Source organism: Leptodactylus fuscus, chromosome 3 (genome assembly GCF_031893055.1).
Source record: "Leptodactylus fuscus isolate aLepFus1 chromosome 3, aLepFus1.hap2, whole genome shotgun sequence".
NCBI classification, from domain to species: domain Eukaryota; kingdom Metazoa; phylum Chordata; class Amphibia; order Anura; family Leptodactylidae; genus Leptodactylus; species Leptodactylus fuscus.
The window spans coordinates 81,403,759-81,421,377 of record NC_134267.1 but is presented as its reverse complement, the minus strand read 5'-3'; the positions used below and the strand labels follow the sequence as shown (position 1 = coordinate 81,421,377).

The 17,619-nt window shown below is 40.8% G+C and overlaps 1 protein-coding gene across 1 annotated transcript in view; it reads right to left on the bottom strand.

Moving 5' to 3' along the window:
• The window catches only part of LOC142197520 (plasminogen-like), a 65,335-nt gene that overhangs the window by 31,175 nt on the left and 16,541 nt on the right, over positions 1-17,619 (bottom strand). Inside the window, exons 7-11 of the mRNA XM_075267849.1 lie at positions 15,335-15,453; positions 13,649-13,811; positions 11,936-12,057; positions 10,639-10,804; positions 5,132-5,307 (exon numbers count right to left, since the gene is read on the bottom strand). Of these exons, the coding sequence (XP_075123950.1) occupies positions 5,132-5,307; positions 10,639-10,804; positions 11,936-12,057; positions 13,649-13,811; positions 15,335-15,453 (746 nt within the window). The remainder of the gene's footprint in view (positions 1-5,131; positions 5,308-10,638; positions 10,805-11,935; positions 12,058-13,648; positions 13,812-15,334; positions 15,454-17,619) is intronic.

Sequence of the window (17,619 nt, the reverse complement as noted above, 5' to 3'; positions counted from 1 at the left end):
CTATCATGTCACCACATGTACCCAATGTGTATGGATAGGTATTCCCCTTTATTAAACAGTGATGATCCTGAAAGTGATTAGTTGTACTAGTTATCCAGGATTTTATATATCTTTAGGGCTTTTCCCGCTGTATATGTTGACTAGAGCTATTTTTGCACATGAATTTTCATAAATATCTCCTCTGCAGACTTCTGTGCACGAAGAAGATACCATAGTAGAACATAGCAGGATACTTGAACCCCATTCTCCCTGCCATGTTTTGTCATAGGAGTGTGTGGGTGGTGTTTGAATGGGTTGAGTTGGATGGAGGGCTTGCGGATGGTCCTCACTCTTTGCACTTAATAGCGGTTTTACAGTTTAGCAATATGTTCAGTATAAGTACAACATTTGAAACATATCCCAAATTTCTTTAGGAGCTCTTTGCATTCTTGAAGCAGTTTCTTTCTGAAACTGATGCACTTCCTGAGGGGATGTGGCTTCTTATGAACAGGATATAGACAATTAGGGGTTTTAGTCCTTTCCCTTTGGTTGCTTTTGTCTGGAACTGATCCGGGAATAATGTCAGTCTTTTTCCTGACACTGAACCTCTGTGTTTCTTGTGGTTAGTATGCGAGTTGTTATACTTGGGAAGTGAACGAGAACCACTGGATTCATTGTAGTAGAAGATTGGGCGAGTCTTGAATTCAGCCATGTTGATAAAATCACAGAACTAAAAGATTTGGTTTTGTACCTTGACCCAAGTGAAGTGCACTTTTCTTGAATACCACATAGTAGTTTACTCCACGAGCAGTTTCCAGGTTGGTAACTGTTTGCCTTGGCTAGCTGAAACTTCAACAGTAGATCACTGGGCTTTTGGAACTTTTGACTGTCTATGTCAGATGTTTTTGGAAAGTCTTGAAGCAATTTGAACAGAGCATTTTATATTGCTTCAGGAGTGCCATAAATTAGTTATAGTCCCTCCCATGCAGCATTGAGACCCACCTCTGGATTATCAATGTGAAAAACCTAAGTCTCTTGATATCATGATCTGACCATGGACCAAGCTACCTGATAAGCAGATGTACATCTTCTGCGGAAGTAATAATGGGGACTGTGCTCCCTTGGACTGTAGAGCCTCAGGTAGCAAAGGGTTAATGTTTCTACCCCTCCTGTGTATTGGTCAGGTAACTGGGAAGAAGTACTGCTCATGGAGGGGTTATCTACATGTCTTTTATTGTTGGAGCAATCTGGAGTTCTTCTTTCACTCATCTCCAACTAGTGGCATAACTAGGAATGGCGGGGCCCCGTGGCGAACTTTTGACATGCTCCCCCCCCTGAAGACTGACTGCCCCCACCCCACATTCCTGCATGCACTATTATGCCCCATCTTGGCCCCTGCACAAAGTATTATGCCCCATAGCGGCCCCTGCGCACAGTATTATTCCCTATAGTCACTATCGGGCATCATAATGTGTGCAGGGGGCACTATTGGGCATAATACTGTGTGCAAGGGCCACTATGGGGCATAGTACTGTAGAGCCACTAGGGGCCACTATGGAGTGGCACTGCGCATGCCCAAGATTTGAACTGCAAGAGTGCAATCTGAGCGGCAGTATATCTGGAGCACAAGCGGTGGAGGGGCATGATTAAAACTATGACGTGAGTGGGTGCTCGCAGGCCGTGGAGAATGCCCAGGGTGCTCCATGGGGTTCATTAGCATATACAATTATAGCGATTTATAATGAAATGGTGGGGTCTCTTTAAAATGTAAAGGCAGCAGTAGAATAGCTTTTTAAAAGGCTATTCAGACATATGTTTAGTTAAAAATGAGTTCTCTCAATGAGAGACTCCCTTTAACTGCAAAATGGATAGGATTCTGACATTGCAAAAAATAATACACAGCGAAAATGTTGCATTTTTGTGAATCATAGCATGTCAATTATACCTATGCATTCACACGGAGGAAAATGGTGCTGAATTTGGTGTGGAATCCACGTCAGATTCAGCGCTGAAAAAAACAGCCTGCTAGTGGAAAAAGGAACCCATTGAAGTCAATGGGAGGCTTTTTTTCAGCGCTGAATCTGACGCGGATTCATCAATAAATTCAGCACCATTTTCCTCCGTGTGAATGCACCATAACAAGGGAAAGAATAATGAAATCCTGGATTACTCAAAAAGAAGTCAAAACTTGTAAATATAGCAAATATATTAGTGAAACATATCCTTCCAGAAATGTTTAGCTACATCATGTTTTAAAATACTAAAAAAAATCTTTTGGAAAAGATTGGCGCTATAGAAACAGCAGACCAATTTTTCTACTTTCATACAATCCCTCTTGTACATTCCAGGGCTTTATCTTGTACTTTCATAACTTCCATCCAACTCTGATTCAGCATCACAGATTTTTAGGTACTGTGCCACTGTCTTGGACGACGGACAACATATCACAACATAAACTCCATCTTTATCCTCATGACAAAGATATAATTGAATACAATAGTGACGCAGGTATCCAACAGCTGCCTGCTCCACTCTTCACCCTTTGTTGGTGATCTAGGTTATGCTTGCTTTTACAAGCCACTGGTAGAGAGTGAAGAGGACCCATAAACAGCTCCAAAGGAACATGAAGAGGAAGTATTAGGCCCCGTTCACACAGGGCAAGAGGGGGCGGATTTTGGCACAGAATCCACGTCATAATCCGCCCCCTCACAATGGTGGCCTATGTCTAACGGAAACAAGCTGGCCTTTCTTCAGGCATATTTTGCGGCTGAATCACGACAGCCCCCTCCAGACTAGGGCCATTCATTTTGGCCTAATCCGGAGCAGAAAGCTGCAACGGGATGCCATGCACTGCATTGGCATCCCGTCGCGGCAGCAGAGATGGAATATGCACATGCGTAATTGCATGTGAACTAAGCCTTACTTTTTTTTGCATTGTACTGTGTGCAGCAAAAAGAAGGTATGATACCTTGTGGTGGTCACAAGAGGGTATTATATTGTATGGGGGCCAGAATGGGAAATTATATTCTGTGAATCACAAGGAGGCATTATACAGTATCAGTGCACTATGGGGGTATTACAGTGGCTTGCAAAAGTATTCTCACCACTTGAACTTTTTCACATTTTATCATCTTACAACCATAAACTTAAAATTAGTTTTATTGAGATTTTAAGTGATAGACCAACACAAAGTAGCCGATAATTGTGAGGTAGAAAAAAGTGATACATGGTTTGCAAAATTGTAATCAAATAAAAATCTGAAAAGTGTGATATGCAAAAGTATTCAGCCCCACTATAGCAATACTTTTTACAGCCACTGCAATTCCAGCTGCAAGTCTTTTGGGATATGTCTCTACCAGCTTTGTGCATCTAGAGACTGAGATTTTAGCTCAGTACTCTTTGCAAAATAGCTCAAACTCAGCCAGATTGGATGGAGAGCGTCTGTGAACTGCAATTTTCATGTTTTGCCACAGCTGTTCAATAGGATTTAGGTCTGGACTTTGACTAGGCCATTCTAACATATGAATATTCTTTAATCTAAACCACTCCAATGTAGCTCTTTTTGTATGTTTAGTGTCAATGTCTTGTGGAAGGTGAATCTCCTTCCTAGTCTCAAGTCTTTTGCAGCCTCCAACAGGTTTTCTTCCAGGATTGCCCTGTATTTAGATGCATCCATCTACCCATCAACTCTGACCAGCTTCTCTGTCCCTGCTGAGGAAAAGCCTCCCCCCAGCATTATTCTGCCACCATCGCAGTGGGGGTGGTGTGTATAGGGTGGTGAGCAGTGGTACTTTTCTGCCACACACAGTGCTTTGCATATAGGCCTAATAATGATATACCTTGGTATCATCTGACCAGAGCATATTCTTCCATATGTTTGCCGTGTCCCCTATATGGCTTGTGGCAAACTGCAAATGGCATTTCTTATGTCTTTCAACAATGGTTTTCTTCTTGCCACTCTTCCATAAAGGCTAGATTTGTGGAATGCATGACTTATAGTTGTCCTGTGGACAGATTCTCCCACCTGAGCTGAGGGTTTCTGCAGCTTCTCCAGAGTGACTATAGGCCTCTTGACTTCTTCTCTGACTAGTGATCTCCTTGCTCAATCTGTCAGTTTAGGTGAACAGCCATGGCTTGGTAGGTTTTCAGTTGTAGAATACTTTTCCATGTTTGAATGATGGATTGAACAGTGTTTTTGGGATACTCAAAGCTTGGTATACATTTTTATAACCTACCCCTGCTTTAAACTTCTCCATAACTTTATCTCTCACCTGTCTGGTGTGTTCCTTGGGCTTCATGATGCTGATTGTTCACTATTGTTCTTTAGCAAATCACTGAAGCCTTCACAGAACAGGAGTATTTATACTAGGATTAAATTACATACAGCTGGACTCAATTAAGTGGCTTCTGAAGGCAATTGTGTGCACTGGATTTTATTTAGGGGTATCAGAGTACCTGGGGCTGAATACTTTTGCACCTCACACTTTTCAGATTTTTATTTGATTAAAATTTTGAAAACCATTTATCATTGTCATTCCACTTCACAAGTAGGTGCTACTTTGTACTCATCTATCACCAAAAAACTCAGTGAAATACATTTAAAGAAGACCTTTCATGTCCTCAGGCACATGCGGTTTTATATACCGCTACCATTCCTCACAGCCTAGCGTCATTGCTGGTTGGTAAGGAACGCCTTCTCTGACAGCAGCGCTATGGACAAGTACTGTCAAGTGGAGCATTTCTCACAGCCCAGTTAGACTGTCAGGAATGCCCTTCTGACATTGGATTGAGATCAGTGCCATTATAACGGCAAGAATATCTCCAGCCCCGGGGCACAAAATAGGAAAGCCGACAGTGCACAGAATTCAGCACACTGTTGGCTTTCTGGCAATATATAGAAATGCATGTGCCCAAGGATATGAAAGGTCCTCTTTAAGTTTGTGGTTGTAAGGTGATAAAATGTCAAAAAATTGAAGGTGTATGAATACTTTTGCAAGCCACATGACTGTAAATGAGCCTGGTATTTCTTATGATACATACATTTGAACTGGTGCACTGCATACACAGAGATCTTCTCTTTCTGTAGATACACAAGCATTCTATAAAGATGGACTGACGTCCCAATTCATACAATGACAATACTTAGCTTCACCTGGGCTAGATGAGACTATAGTAGGTTTTGTTGTTTGAATAGGTTGTTGTTCTGTTGGTGGTGGTCCAATACATTTCTTCAAGTTACAATACTCCCATCTCACACTTGGATCAGTGGTGTAGCACCATGGACTCTTATCACCATCTGGATTTCTGCAGTAATTTCTTTCAAGATGCCTGCAAATACAGAAAGTGTCATACATAAACCTCTGAAGAGCAGCGCCACACCTCCCGCCGCTATGCCAAGGCCCCAGGGAGGGCGGCATTTTTGTTTACCTAAGCCAGTCCAGGACAAGCTGTCCTGGACTGGCTTAGCACCGAGCAGTGGATCGGGGAGCAGCGCTGCTCCAGCAGCCTCCCCTCACGCTCAGGCAGAGAGCAGGTCCTCTCCCTGCCTGTGAACGCCATTAAGCCCCGCCCCCTCGCTCTGCAACGGCCCCTCCTTCGGGGGGGGGGGGAGCGGCTTTCTGTCGTCCACCTCGGGCGGCGAAAACGGGCAGGTTCACCCCTGCTGAAGAGTCTCATTTTGCAGTGAAATAAATGCAGTATAAGCCAAGGGCAACAGTACAATATAAAAATGATTCAAGGTGTCCCTACTGTAAGTCTTGAAATAAATGTGTATAAACAAAAGAGATGGAAAGACAGCAGCAAAAATGTAAGAAAAGAAAAAATAAATAAAAAACTTAACTTTCATTCTAATATACTCGTATTTAAAATTTTGAAAATATGTATTGGTAAAATAATTAGGGTCTAGGAAAGGGTTATAACGAAAGCTTAGGTGTCCCCTGTTCCTCACCAATAATTATATATACAGTGGGGAAAAAAGTATTTAGTCAGCCACCAATTGTGCAAGTTCTCCCATTTAAAAAAATGAAGTTGACCTGTAAATGACATCATAGGTAGACCTCAACTATGAGAGACAAAATGAGAAAACCAATCTAGAGAATCACATTGTCTGATTTGGAAAGAATGTATTTGCAAATTATGGTGGAAAATAAGTATTTGGTCAATAACAAAAGTTCATCTCAATACTTTGTTATATATCCTTTGTTGGTAATGACAGAGGTCAAACATTTTCTGTAAGTCTTCACAAGGTTGGCACACACTGTTGCTGGTATATTGTCCAATTCCTCCATTCAGATCTCCTCTAGAGCAGTGATAATTTGGGGCTGTCACAGGGCAACACAGACTTTCAACTCTCTTCAAAGGTTTCTATAGGGTTGAGATCTGGAGACTGGCTAAGCCACTCCAGGACCTTGAAATGCTTTTTACGAAGCCACTCCTTTGTTGGCAGTGTGCTTGGGATCATTGTCATGCTGAAAGATCCAGCCAGGTTTTATCTTCAATGCCCTTGCTGATGGAAGGAGGTATGCTCTCAAAATCTCACGATACATGGCCCCATTCATTCTTTCATGCACACGGATCACTCGTCCTGGTCCCTTTGCAGAGAAACAGCCTCAAAGCATGCTTCACAGTAGGTAGGGTGTTCTTTGGATGCAACTCAGCATTCTTTCTCCTCCATACACGACGAGTTGTGTTTCTACCAAACAGTTCTACCTTGGTTTCATCTGACCATATGACATTCTCCCAATACTCTTCTGGATCATCCAAATGCTCTCTAGCAAACTTCAGACGGGCTCAGACATGTACTGGCTTAAGCAGGGGGACACGTCTGGCACTGTAGGACCTGAGTTTCTGGCGGCGTAGTGTGTTACTGTTGGTAGTCTTTGTTACATTGGTCCTAGCTCTCTGCCGGTCATTCACTAGATCCCCCTGTGTGGCTCTTGGATTTTTTCTCACCGTTCTTCTCATCATTTTGATCCCATGGGGTGAGATCTTGCGTGGAGCCCCAGATCGAGGGACATTATCAGTGGTCTTGTATGTCTTCCATTTTCTGATTATTGCTCCCACAGTTGATTTCTTCACACCAAGCTGCTTGCCTGTTGCAGATTCAGTCTTCCCAGCCTGGTGCAGGGCTACAATTTTGTTTCTGGTGTCCTTTGACAGCTCTATGGTCTTCACCATAGTGGAGTTTGCAGTGTGAATGTTTGAGGTTGTGGACAGGTGTCTTTTATACTGATAAGCTCAAACAGGTGCAATTACTACAGGTAATGAGTGGAGGAACGAGGAGCCTCTTAAATGGAGCCTCTTAAAGGCAGCGTGGGCGCCGCCATTTTCCCAGCGAATACTGGTACCACTGGGTCCGGGATCCTGTTGCCATGACAGCGGGCAGCCTTGTGAAGGCTCCCTGGCCTGACATTCAATGGATTCAATTGCTGTGTTCTTTGCAAAGCATTTCAATGCATTACTGATCAGACCTCCTGGGCTCAAGACCCCTGGGGCGGGGGTCTAACAAATGCATAAAAAAACAAACAAAAACACACAACAGTTCAAATCATCCCCCTCTCCATCCCTCTCCATATATAAAAGTACATAAATACTGTGAAACTGTGAAACACCTACACATTAGATATCCCTGTGTCCAAATACCGCTCTACAAATTTATAAAGATATTCCCATACGGTAAATGCTGTAGTGGGATAAAAAAAAAATAAAAAAAATCAAAAAGGTGCCAAACCAGAGTTTTTCACTGTTTTGCATCTGATAAAAATTTGAATAAAAAGTAATCAAAGCAATAGTAATTCCCCAAAATGGTATAAATAAAAAGTTACAAGTGTCAGAATATGGCGACTTTTAGAAAAAAAACTTTGCCACAGTTTTAGATTTTTGTTAAGGGGTTAAAATGTAAATAAAACCATACAAATTGGTATCCGCGGAATCTGTACCAAAACATAGGATACAGGTGGCATGTCATTTCAACTGCACAGTGAAGGCTGTAAAAGAAAGTCACACAAATGTACTTTTTCTTCAAATCCATCCCATTCTGAATTTTTTTCCAGGTTCCCAGTATATTGTACAGAATAATTAATGGTGCCATCATGAAGACAAATTGGTCCCGTAAAAATTAAGACCTCATATGGCTCTGAGAGCAGAAAAATAAAAAGGTTATGTTTTTTGGAAGGGGGGGGGGGGGGAGTCAAAAACGAAAATTGAAAAATGCTTGCGGCGGGAAGGGGATAGAGAGAACCTTTCATGTCCCAGAGATGTGTGGTATTATATACTCCTAGAAAGCTGACGGAATTCAGTGCATTATCGGCCTTCTTATCGTATGTAATACCACCCGTCTCTGAGGACACGAAAGGCCCTCTTTAAATAGGTTGTGGTGGGCGCTGCAGCATCACATCACCCTTTTTCAGGCTACCAAGGGTGACACTTTGAAATGAGATTCAACAAGACAGCTTGTACAGAGAAAATATTAGTAAACTGCCGACATGTCCGTACCTAGTGTTCTGCACAGATTGCAGATACTTCAACATAGGATGTGTCCGCTACTGATATCCCACTGCAGGAAACCAACAGAGGATTTTCCTGATCTACTCCACAACAAAAATGCTCAGAATGACCTGCAGCATAAGCGGACATAAGGCTGCTGTGAGACATTCTGCACCTCAGTTCCGGATATGCTGCAGGATTTATAAGCAGATCCTTGATGGGATTTATTTAGATCTCATCCACTTTGCTGCTACTGTGTAATGCATCTAATAAGCCACTGACAAGTCTACACTAACAAGTCTGCTGCATGTACGTCTCGTGCAGACAAGCTACATTCACATTCATTTTTTTAATGGAAGTTATGTGGCAACATTAATTTCACTGTCAGTGAATGGGGGCTAGTCACATGACTGTTATCTTGACACAGACCTTTAAAATATGGATCATGTCCTATTTTTGTCTGTTTTCACAGATTCCTCCATACAATGAATTGTATGAGGGATCTGAGGAAACTGTTGCCCCTCAGGAACAATTGACTTTTTCCCATGGCCATCTTGCACTTCTTTCATGTGAACCTAGCCTTACTCTAAGGGTGCATTCACACTACGGATACGCTGACTGATTCTGAACGTTAAAACACGTTCAGAATCAGCGCGTATAAAGCAGATCCCATTCATTTCAATGGGAGCCGGCATACGAGTGCTCCCCATTGAAATGAATGGGCTGCTTTTTTATCTATGAGCGCTCCCATTGAAGTGAACGGGAAGCGCTCGCGTGTACGGATCGTGTATGGGCCCCTTCACACGGCGTAGGCACTCTGCTCATTCCGAGCCGTACACGCGAGCGCTTCCCATTCACTTCAATGGGAGCGCTCGTAGAGAAAAAAGCAGCCCATTCATTTCAATGGGGAGCGCTCGTATGCCGGCTCCCATTGAAATTAATGGGATCTGCTTTATACGCGCTGATTCTGAACGTGTTTTAACGTTCAGAATCAGTCAGCGTATCCGTAGTGTGAATGTACCCTAAAAGGGGCTTTCCTATAACCATATCTATCTGTCCACAGAAGTGGTGATATGTGTCTGATCAATGAGGGTTCTATGACTGCCATCAATCACAAACACAAGTTCCCATGTTCTCCTGTTTGAATGGATTGGCGTTCATGTGCATTGCCGTAACATTTAAAGTTTATGAGAGCTGACCTCTGACCTCCACTACCTTTGTCAGCTCCATACACATTGTACAGATGAGTAGTGCGCTCACTCACAGGTTCTTTTTTTTCAAAATTCTAAATTTTTAACTCGTGTCCTGTTCTCACATTTGAATAGGAGAACACAGGACACAAGAGTTGGGCACTTATTTTAGGTTATAAATTTAGATTTTTGGAAAAAAAAACAAAAAAAAAATATAGGCTAAACTCCACGTTGCAGAAAGGCAGCTTTTTATTGTTGCAGATTTTGCTGCATTTTTTTTTTTTTTTTTTTTTTTTTTTAGACAAACTCAGGAGTGGCTACAAAAACAATGGGAAATATATAGGACGCTTCTTATACTTCTCCCTTCTGTTCAATCCACACCTGGCTTTGGCTCAAAAAAAACCATAGCAAAATCTGCAACAACAACAAAAAAAAGAAAAAGATGCTTTTCAGCAATGTGGGACCTCAGCCTCAGAAACACAGTGTTTTTAGCTACTGCAGAAAAAAAATGTGTTTTATAGAACCAGCAAAGTAAATGAAATTTTATCAATTATCTATCAATCATCCACACATTGAAAGAAAAAAAAAAAGATGTGGGAGATGCGGTAAATTCAAAAATGCGTGCGCTTAAAAATCCATGGCAGGATAATTTTAGTTGCGTAATTGTGAGCATTTCCTCATATATTTAATAGGGAGAGAAAGTGCAGGGAAAATGCATCAAAAGCTCAATGAAATACACTGTGGAAAAAAACCCCATTGTGATTCAATGTTCTTTTTTTCCCACCGTGTTTATTTAGCTGTGTCTCGCTGTTGGGCCCAATACTTATCTCAATAAACTGTGCACCATACTATAATACTAAAGCCCCACAACACCAATAAACGGAGGTGGATTAAGATAAATCTTCAACAAATCAAACAAAATGATGTGCCATCGGTTTGTCTGAGCTTTTCACTTATTACATAGTCATTTGCATACTTTACTCACGCATTTGGATATTTTTCAGGTGTTTTTGTATGTCTATGCGGTACCATAGAGCTCCAGTCCTGACATCTTTTACCAGAAACAGTCATGTATGTTACACCTCTGTACGTTTCACCATTTTCTGTGTAACATTCAGAAACTGCAGCTGATGTAGTAGGAGAAGGTTTAACTGTAAAACAGCAATAAAAAAATTATTGACGCAAAGGTTAAATGGGTTTTCTGAAACCATGGTATTGCTGACCTACTCTTATCTGACAACCAGCATCACCACCTGATAAGGTGTGCATAATTCAGATGTAGCTTCACCACTGCTTTCCAAGCACAGCAACATACATTGTACAATGCCTATTCTTGATATTTGAATGGGGCGGAGATACAGAAATTATATGATTTTGCCTAAGAGGAAATGGCGATTGCCCGAACTACATGTCATCTTTAAACAGCTTATCATGGAGTTGGACCCCTGTTCATATATTAATGACCTATCATTATAGTCATAGATTTTATAGTTCTGAAAAATCTGTTTAAAGTTAAGGGACCACATAGTGAAACACAGAAAAAAGTTTTGCAGAAAGCAAGACAGTGCATCAAGATAGGGGAAAGACATGGTATTACTGCATGGTCCAGAGCAATTGCTGCTAATACATTGCTAGTGGAAAATGAGCACCAACATTGCAATAGTGCTAGAGTTTTAGAGGAGAAGAGGACTAGGCTGGAGCATAGTTTAGTTAGATATAACCAATGTAATCAATATGGGTGGAGAGAGAATCTCTGTGCTGTGCTGTCTATCCACTGTGCATAAAAACTACCATATACTTATGGGAACCCCTGCAGATCACCAGTATCAAAGCATAGAAGTCTATGAAGCAGTGCTGCAGTAACTACACAATGCCACGAGCTCGCTGTCTCAGTACCAGTGATCTGGATCTATGGGGGCTTTAATACTACTATTGTTTAAGTCTGTTGTTAATGCTTGTCATAAAATGTTAACAGACACTAACAGATTGGTCAAAAATTCAATGGGATTTAGTCTGTCGTCCATTACCATGCGCAAGCTCAGAAAACAGAACAGAGAAAAACCAAATAAGACAGACTGTATAATAACGGACATTAATGCACACTAACTGATTTTAATGTCAGTCAGTGCCTGTTTACCATCCGTTATGGTAGGTATCTATTTTTTTGTTTGAATTTTTTACCAGGCCCTATCCTATGATGTACTTCCATGGGCCATTAATCGTAGAAACCAGGCAATCCCTTGAGGAAAACAGACCATTATGCAAATAATAAATGTATTTACCAACAGTGGTATTATCACAGTTTGGTATATTGCAATATTCCCAACGCATTGATTTGTCAGTGGTATAACACCAGGGCATTGTCTCTCCACTTGGGTTTCTGCAATAGTTCTCATCTAGATTTCTAAAAAAAAAAAAACGAAAAAAAAAGTAAGAAAGAAAGAAAGAAAATAATTTGATAATCATTTAAAGCAGCATTCACACTACCGCCATTGTCCGGTGGACAGGGGACGGCTTGCTGGCGGTCAGCCTTAAAGCCCATTCATTTGAGTAAGTTTTTAAAGGTGATCGCTGATGTCCATATGTGGCTTCTCCGCCTGAAAACTTTTTTTTTTTTTTTTGCACGGATACAAAGTCCTACCTTCAGAGAGGCCGCATATGGACACCGGCGGTCACCTTTAAAAAACCATTCAAACGAATGGGTTTTAAAGCTAACTGCCGGCAAGCCGTTCCCTGTCCAGTTTCCCCAGGGTTTTGGACGGTAGCGTGAACCCAGCCTAACAGATCAAAATACACATTGGAACAGGAATTGAACAGTTGTGGATCTGCTCATTATAAAGACATTTATCTGGGCATTTAGTCATTTTTAATTATGAAAAATACCATGAAGCGTAATTCACGTAGGAATATCTAAGAAATAGACTCCTCATTAAGCCTTCTGTAATATATTTCACTACCTGAAGGCTACCTCATGACACTCAGCATGTCCATGTCACCGCTGTGACTCAATCACAGGCCTCAGCGCTGACCCGGTGTACATGACATCACAGGAGAGTACCAGACATCACTGGGAAAGCAGAGACAGAGCACCAAATGCCGCAGGGAGACTCAAAAGAGGTAAATATAAGGTTTTTTTTTAAAAAAAAATTTTGATACCTCCCCTAGGCCTAAGGAGGCATTCACACAGAGTAAAGTGGCGCTGATTCTGTCATGATAACTCGCTGCAGAATCAGCGCTGAAGAAAAGACTCCCATTGACTTCAATGGGTTCCGTTTAACACGCAGAACACATTGAAAATAGAAGGCTTTTTAACCCATTGACTTCAATGTGTTCCGTGCGTTAAACAGAACCCATTGAAGTCAATGGGAGTCTTTTTTTTTTTTTTTTTATCAGCGCTGATTCTGTCACGAGTTATCGTAGCAGAATCAGTGCCACATAGTAATGTACGTATCGCATTAAAACCAATAGGGCAAAAAAGCAGCCCATTCATTTCAATAGGGAGCGCACGTATGCCGGCTCCCATTGAAATGAATGGGATCTGCTTTGTACGTGCTGATTCTGAACATGTTTTACGTTCAGAATCAGCTCAGCATATACTCAGTGTGAATGCACCCTAAGACTCTTCTCCTGAGATAGGAGTCCACAGATATAAGAGAAGGCTCCTCCCCCTGCTGCAATGTTCTAAGTTGAAGGGACTCTCTCTTATGCTCCAGCCATATTTGTACAGTCTAAATTTGAAATTACACAACAGAAACTATTCCTTTTGACGCTGTGTACCCCTTTATAGTGCATAAACTCATTAGATACATCTGAATGGAACTTTAGCCCCAGTAGAAAGTGCCCAAGGCTTAAAATAAACAGTGAATGAACACAAACTGGTTGCATAGAAGTTGCATTTATCCACTGTATCTTATAGACAGGAGAGTTACATAAGGATTTAATCAGTGATGTATTGAGAGTATCTCAACATTTAAACTGAAATATATTTCTCTTACTTGCAGGGATATTTATCTGGTGTTTTGGCATGCATATGGGGTTCCTGAGAATTCCATGCCTGGCATGTTTTTCCAGATATTGTTACAGCAATATTTCCTGTGTAGGATTCTCCATTCCCAGATAAGCATTGCTTCCCTGGATGTGATGGTGGAAGACTGGAAGCTGACATGAAAAGAAGAAAAAAAATTGCTTATTAATAATTTTCATTAGCAATCTTGTCAGCCAAGGTTAATGGCCTTTCAGTTCTCACTAAACATAGTCTTTTAGTCCTCAGAGCATGGAAAAGTATGTTAGAAATTGAGCCACAGGTCTCTGATTTAGGCCTGGATCACATCTGTGTTTGCCATTCTGTTTGGGGACCCCGGAATGGAAACCTGTGCAGAAACTTAAATTAAATTAAAATCTATGGGGTCCATATGTTTTCCCAGGTAACTGTTTTTCTATGCATATAGGTTTCCGTTCAGGGGGTCCCCAAGTGGATATGTCAGCAGATGTGAATTGGGCCTTAGAAGACACTAGCCACACAGTAAAAGTGAGGAAAGGTATGAGTGTTTTTTACTTTTAACATGTTCTCTTTTCTAATTATGCTCTGGGGTCTGATGAGACCCAAGATTATAATAATACCACTTGATCAGCCAGAACAAGTTTCGTCCGAAAGGAAATTTTCTGACGAACCTCACAAATATTCACATAACTATCGTAAAGCATACTCTGCTTTACCACAGACATCAACCAGCCTTGATCCTTGATCATGTGAATATAACCTTACTATAGTAAGTAACTGGGAAATAAAGTCATGAGAAAAACAAAGTAACCACATTTGAATTTTAAGTTGTTTTATTTATATAAGCAAATAAAAAAAATCCTTGTGCTCAGGATGGTTTAAAATTAGGTAAATATAATCTCAGATTAAAGATATCACACAACAAAATTCACAACAACAAAAATGAAGCTAAAATAGAAAAGCCATGTATTAAGTACACCACATGATTTGTGAACTCTGGTCCACTCTTTTTACACCATTGTTTTATTTCATTGAGGTTTGTGGTCATTCCTTTGTGCACAGATTTCTTAGGGTTTGACTAAAGCATTTCAATGGAAATGATGTCTGGACTTTGCTTGAGCTATTGCAACAACTGGATTATTTTGTTTTTTACCCATTCTGTTGCAAATTTTCAGGTGTGCTTGGCATCATTGTCCTGTTTAGTGACTCAGTTTCCAACAAGCTTTAGATGTTGGAGAGATGACCTTACATTTGACTATAGAATGATTTGGTATACATAAGAGTTCTCAAGGGTAACCTGGTCAGTGAGTTATAGAGTAGAACACATTGTATGAGTCAGCAGTTACCAGCTTTCAGGTTAATTGTTCTGTAGACCCAGTTTCTCCACTGTAATGTAAAATCTACAAAACAAGCAAACAATTCCATAGATTGTAAGCCCTCACGGGCAGGGCCCTCTACCCCACCGTGCCAGTCAGTCATTGTTAGTATTATATCTACCTGTATATTCTGTGCATTGTATGTAAACCCCAAATGTAAAGCAGCATGGAATTAATGGTGCTATATAAATAAATAATAATAATAATAATAATAATAATAATAATAATAATAATAATAATAATAATAATAAGATGTCTGGTAGGAATTTTACTAGAACATCCTATAAATAAATATTGAAACTCACTGCAGCGTGGGACATTACAGTATTCCCATCGTGTGTTTGGATCAGTAGTAAAACACCATGGTTGTAGATCTCCATCTGGGTTGCGACAGTAATTATTTATTAGATTCTTCTCTGGAATGCTAAAAAAGATTAAATACAGGTATGATCCTGATATTTCTGGCAAACAAAAATCCTTTTTCTGAAATACATACCCATATTGATAAACAGTATTTAAGTGGTCCTTTCACTAGTTCAACTCTTTCCAGCATTTAATAATAGGCACTGCTTCTGTGTTTGATGTGATACTCATGCTCCCTTGCCTGCTCCTGCTAGGCACTGCCTACCTGACAGTAGAGTAGCATAACAGGCACCAAAGCTAACTGCATTACTGCTCAGGAACACTAGGGACAATAGGAAAAATTCCACTGGCACTGGAATCATTGGAGAGCCACCTAATTAAGATGCTAAGAGCTGAAGTTGGTGGAGGTAGTTAAAGGCCTGCTTTAGGCTAAGGCCCTACATTGTGGAAATACAGCTTTTTTTGTTGCAGATTTTTACTGCGTTTTATTTTAGCCAAAGCCAACAAATGGATACAAAAGGAATGGAAAATATAAATATAAAAGGAAGTTCTTATACTTCTCCCTTCTGCTCAATTTACTCCTGGCTTTGGCTCAAAGAACCGCAGAAAAATCTGCAACAAAAAAAAGCTGCATTTCCGCAATGTGGGGTCTTCGCCTTAATGTGGAATAAACATTTACTTTGTTGAAATTCTTAGACCAAAATCACATAATTCCATAGACACACAAAAAGATAGAAAAAATAAATTATAAAAACTAACTATGGATAACTACGAAGTAAAGTGACCATTTGTTTTTTTTCTTCACAGTTTCAAATGCCTAGTGAGATACTAATTTCAGGACTCCATGTATAAACGTATAGTATTTCCATCTGGATTCTGTGTTTACATATCTTTCAGGTGCTAAACCAAAATCTCTCCTACAGTTTAGGTGAACGTAACAGACAAACTTCTGTGATTTGATGTAGTAAGATCAAACTATCAAAACTGGCAGCAATGTGCATTGTACTATGTGAAAGCTCAACCAAAATGCTTTCTTATGCCATAATTTTATTTTTCTGACAAAAGAAAGTCATGCAGTATTTTTTTCTTCTTTTAATAAAGTAAGCAAACACTACAGAAAGAAGCATCCATCATGTTTTTTTTTTTTTACATTGTAGTCATTGAGAACAGACACAGATGGAGGGGGCTCTGCCTTGGTCTATCACTCTACTATTGTACAGTATATGCCTGTTGCTCTCATCCAAAGAGCAATAGTCTGTAATAATGGTATTGTTATGTCAGTCCAGGTAGCTGCAACGGGGCTAAGGAATAGCAGTAGGAAGTCTCGCCCTGCACTACTCCCACTAGCTATCCCGGTCCCTGCCTCACGGGTGTGGGTCGGCTGTACTCAGGCTAAGCCTGACCCCGACAGCTCCTCTCTCACTGATACCGCAGGCCTAGAGGGAAGTGGGAGAAGGAATGCCCTATAAGATCTCTAGGGACTGGAGACTAAAGGGGGTCACCCCTAACGAACAAGTGAAGCTGCTACTGACAGGGACTGACAAGGGTGTGCGCTGACTAACAACACAAGCAGCACACAGGAAAAATGTGGGAAAGGATTCCCCCAAACCAATATGGGAAGGAACCATACACTAGGAAACAAACACAGGGAAACTGAGTAGAAATCAAAGGATAAGGCAATTCACTCACACAGTCAATTATAAACAGAGGGAGGATTGGTGAACACAGAAGGGAAAACACACAAACCAACTCGTTCACCCAAACCTCCCAAAAACCAACCACGGAACTTCCTCTATCCAAGAGAACCACCTACTCCTCCTGCTAAGGCCTAGCTCTGTAAAAGCGACACTCAGCACAGAACCATGGGAGGCATGGGTTTAAATACAGAGTAGAGACCACTCCTCCCAGGTGCAAATGGGAGGACAGACTAATCAACCAGGAAATAAAACTGCCTACCAGCAGTGCGTGCGTGCAAGTCAGAAGGTGAGCACCAATACTCACGACAGGACAACCCCGCAGCGCCAGGATGCCACCCCAGACACTGCGCAGCCAAAAACTCCCCAGGTAAGAAAAATAGAAAGCAATGAACCAAAATACTCCTAACAGGTATAGTGAACATATCTTTAGCATAACTGTTAATCAGTACACAATAAGCAATGTAATATACTGTTTATATATATATATATATACTGATATCTATGTAATGGCGCTGGAATCATTGTTTATA